The 4,878-nt window shown below is 53.3% G+C and overlaps 4 protein-coding genes across 4 annotated transcripts; all 4 read left to right on the top strand.

Moving 5' to 3' along the window:
- Positions 1–554: 554 nt before the first annotated feature.
- On the top strand, positions 555–1,126 carry COCCADRAFT_113171 (uncharacterized protein; the record flags this gene model as incomplete). The annotated part of the gene is made up of 3 exons (XM_007720643.1): positions 555–634; positions 689–778; positions 835–1,126. 3 exons carry the CDS (start codon positions 555–557, stop codon positions 1,124–1,126), a joined length of 462 nt encoding a protein of 153 aa, XP_007718833.1.
- Positions 1,127–1,561: 435 nt separating this feature from the next.
- COCCADRAFT_113169 (uncharacterized protein) lies at positions 1,562–2,466 on the top strand (the record flags this gene model as incomplete). Its single annotated transcript, XM_007720642.1, has 2 exons — positions 1,562–1,675; positions 1,726–2,466. The coding sequence occupies 2 exons, from the start codon at positions 1,562–1,564 to the stop codon at positions 2,464–2,466; spliced, it is 855 nt and encodes a 284-aa protein (XP_007718832.1).
- A 416-nt stretch (positions 2,467–2,882) lies between these two features.
- Positions 2,883–3,032, top strand: COCCADRAFT_113164 (uncharacterized protein; the record flags this gene model as incomplete). The annotated part of the gene is made up of 1 exon (XM_007720641.1): positions 2,883–3,032. The coding sequence occupies one exon, from the start codon at positions 2,883–2,885 to the stop codon at positions 3,030–3,032; it is 150 nt and encodes a 49-aa protein (XP_007718831.1).
- Positions 3,033–3,148: 116 nt separating this feature from the next.
- Positions 3,149–4,618, top strand: COCCADRAFT_10362 (uncharacterized protein; the record flags this gene model as incomplete). The annotated part of the gene is made up of 5 exons (XM_007720640.1): positions 3,149–3,461; positions 3,511–3,748; positions 3,805–3,998; positions 4,053–4,218; positions 4,285–4,618. 5 exons carry the CDS (start codon positions 3,149–3,151, stop codon positions 4,616–4,618), a joined length of 1,245 nt encoding a protein of 414 aa, XP_007718830.1.
- Positions 4,619–4,878: the final 260 nt, after the last annotated feature.

Genomic DNA, 4,878 nt, shown 5'->3' with positions numbered 1-4,878 from the left:
CCGCCAGGCGCGTGACGTGCAGCCCTGCCTGCCACCCTCCCCGTATCTCAACCGTCGTCGCCGTCGCCCGTCGCCCGTCGCCCGTCGCCTGTCCGCCGCCCGCCTCTGCGGCGCGAGCAAACGGCTCTAGCGCCAATTGCCTCCCACGCGCGCCGTCTCTGCCTTCTTATTGTTTCTTATTTCCTTCGTCGGGCTCGGGCGCGGCGGCGCATCTTCAAGCCCTCGTTCGTTCCCAAGCTCCACTACTGATCTACGCCCCCCAATTAGGCCGGAGCATGGGCGTCCCCTATTTCCCCTACATACTTACATTGCAATCGCCCTGCGGTCTCTATTCCAGGGGTGCCGCATTATGCTTTCTTTCTTCTCTACCAGGCCCGCCAGCACTGCATGAAACAAGTCTGACGATTGAGCCCTTTGCCTGCTTGTTCGACTTACTACCACCCTCGCCTTGCACTAGCCCATAAATATATCCCCTCGTTCCCTCGTCAGCCCCGACCTTCTCCAGAGCCGCTCCCGCACCGCACATACTACACACCGTCCGCCTACTGCTCATCATGGCTTCCTCATACTCTGCACAGCCCGCCACCATGGACGATCCCGACCATGGCTGGAAGCCGAACAAACGTCCTCAATCGTGAGCTCCCCCGGCGCTAGCATAGCTCCCCGCCTATTCTGATCATGCCTGCAGCACCATAGCGCGCAACTTCATGACCGAGCTCGACAGCCTGTTCAAGTTGGACGGTGGCATCGAGGACCTCGACCGGACAGTGCATGAAAAGTAAACCCTCCTCTCTCCTTCCCGCCATCGCAGGCAGCCCACTGACCCCCGCCCAGGAAGGCAGCTGTCAGCACCCAGACCAAGGAACTCGAGGCCCTCGAAGCAAGGCTGCGCGCTGCCGAAGAGCGTCTCAACCAGGCAAAGGGCAACTCCCCACCAGCCAAGAGTGGCACCCAGCATACCACCCAGAAAGACGAGGCACAACCACAGGCGCCCGAGAGCCCTCTTGCGCAAAAGACGCCAAACATGCTAGGTGCGATTCCACAAATACCGACCCCTTCATCGACCACCAGCGCTGACTATGTCCTCGTAGAGAGGCCATCTTCTGCTAAGCCCGAGGCCGCATAGCTACACTCCCTTTGATGATGATACCACGATACCCAGGCACTGCGTCCACCTTCATCATACACTTTGGCCTCTGCAATCACGAGTCTGCATCTCGGACAGGGGCATAACTTTTATAATTAACAGAGGCTTTTTTTTAACTTCTTTCTTTTCTACTCGGGCGACTTTTTGTTCTTTCTCACTCACCGAGGGAGGCTCTTCTAGTGCAGGATATGTCTCGCTTTGGATTATCTAGCTGGAAAATGCTATACACAGTCCATTTTTTGATTGCTTTTTCCTATCTTTGGTGGTCGTGTCTCTTTCCGTGGTTGTAATTACTTACCATGGACTCACTAAATCTGCAGCGTGCACGGGCCGACTATGCCTCGTACCTGTCATCTTAGAGCTCACCGACAATCTCCGAGCCATCAACTTTTCAGGCATTTCCACATCTGTAACATGGCAGATTACTCAGAAGCAGACCTCGTGGAAACGTTTGACAAACTCGCCAGTGAGGGCGCCATTGTATACGGCCATCACAAAATTGTGTCAGTGGAGGATGACGGCTATCCGGTGCGCAGGTATACAACCACAAGCCAAGCGTTTCGCTCATGACTGCTCAGCTCGAGTTCCGCATCTGCCCAGCACTAGCAACAAAACCACATACAGTCGGCGCCACAAATCATGGCTTTAACAAGTCGCGGAAATGGGGACCAGGCAGCGACATGTTCTGCCCTGACGAGCGACTTATCATCACTCAGCTGAATGAGACGCATGACTTGGCGCTAAACCTGTTTTGTGTCGACCGACCACAACTCCTCATGCTAACACTAGACTCGTACAAGCGTCAGCATGAAGCCTTGGATGCGGATGACTTTGTCGTCATGCTCCAGGTATTGCGTCAATTCCCAAGCATGTATGTCATCTTCAACTGTGGTGAAAGGGGTGGCTGCAGCAGGGTGCACAAGCATCTCCAAGGCTTAAAGGGGCCGCCGCATGCTTTCGACTACCTCATTTCAGCTGTCCACGAAAAAGAAAAGAAAGTCCCTTTTCGGTACCTTGTTCATCACTTCGAAGAGGGGTTCAAGAATACCTCAGCCTCAGCTGTTCTGTCGGTCTACACTGCACTCCTGACCCAGTGCCAGTCACCGCCCGATGCGAAAGAAAATACACCTCCACATAATGTCGCCATGTGGGCGGACCACCTAATCATCATTCCGCGTCGGAGTGGCAGCACAGAGGGTGCAAGTGCGAATACGGGGGGTATGCTGGGGAGTGTTTGGGTGACGAGTCAGGAACAAGTCGACGAATGGCTCACAATCGGTTGCGCAAACGTGCTCAGGGAACTGGGTGTGCCTTCTTAGGAGGAGCAAACGTCAGACATATTGATCGTCTGCACCTGTCGCTCTCGACCAAGCTAGTTATAATGTGCATGCCTATCTACTACTTGGCGACCGCCTTCCAATGATCTCCTTCCCGTTTCAGCCCATCGCTTCGAAGCAGGTATGTCCTTGCTACCCTGCATTGGGTCGACTGGCTACCCATCACGACAAGATCACGTCTTCAAACTACGCACGCCTCGATTTGCCCTATCGCATAGCCAAGACCAGCCATTATGCTCTCCGGGATTTCCGAGCCCTACACCTGCCTAACCCGGTAAGCACACACGACTCCGGACCAATCATCTTGTTCGCGCCCACGTCTCTCTACCAGCGCGCCAAGTGATTCCATAAATTAATCCTCCATCCATGGCGCAGGCGTTTACTCCGACCTCCTTCGAATGACCATCTCCCGCGCTTGTAGAGCCTATCTTGGGCTTATTCGAGTGCACATCTCCCGTTCGTGCAGTCGACTACCACGAAAATGGGGTACCTGCCTATTTCATACAACCTCGAATAAGAGACAGGGACATGTCGGTGATGCTACTTGACAGGAAGGTGGATCGTAACCAGGTACGACTATGGGGAAGCATAAAAAGCAGCGTTCCCCACGTCCTATACTATGCTGCACCTTGCTTCTACATAGTCAGTGTCTCCATATCTCATCATGAAGACTACTATCTTTACCTCCGCCCTTCTCCTTGGCTCTACTGCCTTGGGTAGCGCTGTTCCAACCGCTGGCAAGAAGGTCGACTACAATGGCTTCAAGGTCCTGCGCGTTTCTAGCACCGATGCTGTCAAGAGCCAGATTGAGAACTTGGCTGCCCACATCCTCAACCCTGGCAAGTCTGCCGAGATGGATGTAGTTGTTGCACCCGAAAACGTTGCGGCATTGACTGCATTGGTTTCCGAGAGCAAGGTCATCAATGAGGATGTTGGTGCTGCCCTCAAGGAAGAAGGCGAGATGGGAATCTATGCTGGTTTGTAATTCGCTCGGTGTTTTTAAGGTTACACACTCACCGAATATAGTTCCCAGCGAGTCGTGGTTCACAGCATACCACCCATATGCCGATCACCTTCAGTTCCTCCGCGATCTGCAGGCCGGCTACACTAGCAATTCCGAGATTGTGACCCTTGGTAACTCAGTCCAAGGACGTACCTTGACTGGTATCCACATCTGGGGCAGCGGTGGCAAGGGATCCAAGCCTGCTGTCATTATCCACGGAAACGTTCACGCGCGAGAGTGGATCACTTCCATGACTACTGAGTAAGCGACTCTGCCATGAGATTATTATTGAAGCAACAAACTAATCTCCATCTCAGGTACTTCGCGTGGCAGCTTCTGACCAAGTATGCCTCCGACTCAAGCATCAAGGCTCTCGTCGACAAGTTCGACTTTTACATCACCCCCATTGTCAACCCTGACGGATTCGTCTACTCTCAGACCACAGACCGTCTCTGGCGCAAGAACCGTCAGACTGTCAGCACCAGCTCATGTGTTGGCCGCGATATCAACCGTAAGGCACCATATCAAAGCACCGTATGATCAACATGCTAACATTGTATCAAAGGCAACTGGCCATACAAGTGGGAGGTGACTGGCGGAGCCTCCACCAGCCCTTGTTCGGAAACCTACAAGGGTCTTGCCGCCGGAGACACCCCCGAGCTCAAGGCCATCAAAGCTCAAGTCGATACTCTAAAGGGAACGCGGGGAATCAGCCTCTACCTCGACGTACAGTATGTTCCCCCCCTCCCATCACCATTCTCCCCTCGCCAAATCTAAAGCTAACCACCCCACCCTAGCTCCTACGGCCAATACATCCTCTGGCCCTACGGCTACAACTGCAGTCTCCGCCCCGAAAACGACGCTCAGCACCGCAGTCTCGCATCCCGCGCTCAATCCGCCATCCGCGCTGTCTCGGGAACTGCCTACACCATTGGCCCCAGCTGCTCTACTCTCTACGCCACCACCGGCTCTTCCACCGATTACACCGATGTCGAGGGTAATGCTACCTACTCGTACACCTATGAGCTCAGGGATACCGGTACATACGGATTCTCGCTCCCTGCTAACCAGATCCGCCCCACTGTTTTGGAGACTTGGGCTGGTGTTGCTAGCATGCTCCGTGATGCTTAGATGATTATGACGGATGATGAACCATGGGTCAAGTTTTTTTTGTAAATACTTTTTTTCTGACTTGGTGCGTTGAACATAATGACAATGACAATGAAAGTTATGGATATTCCTTTTGGTCATTTACTACATGCGTACCTTTTTGGGACCGCGTACTAAATCACATGCTATGCTGTTTGTTTATTTACACCTCGTTTTCGTATGATGCCTCTATTTTTTTTGGCTTTCTTTTTCGTCGTTACCTCCCTCCCCCTCCCCCCCCC

This window comes from Bipolaris zeicola (genome assembly GCF_000523435.1).
Source record: "Bipolaris zeicola 26-R-13 unplaced genomic scaffold scaffold_548, whole genome shotgun sequence".
In the NCBI taxonomy this organism is placed as follows: Eukaryota; Fungi; Ascomycota; class Dothideomycetes; order Pleosporales; family Pleosporaceae; genus Bipolaris; species Bipolaris zeicola.
Note: the sequence above shows the minus strand (reverse complement) of the source record. Positions and strands in the feature narration are given on the sequence as shown.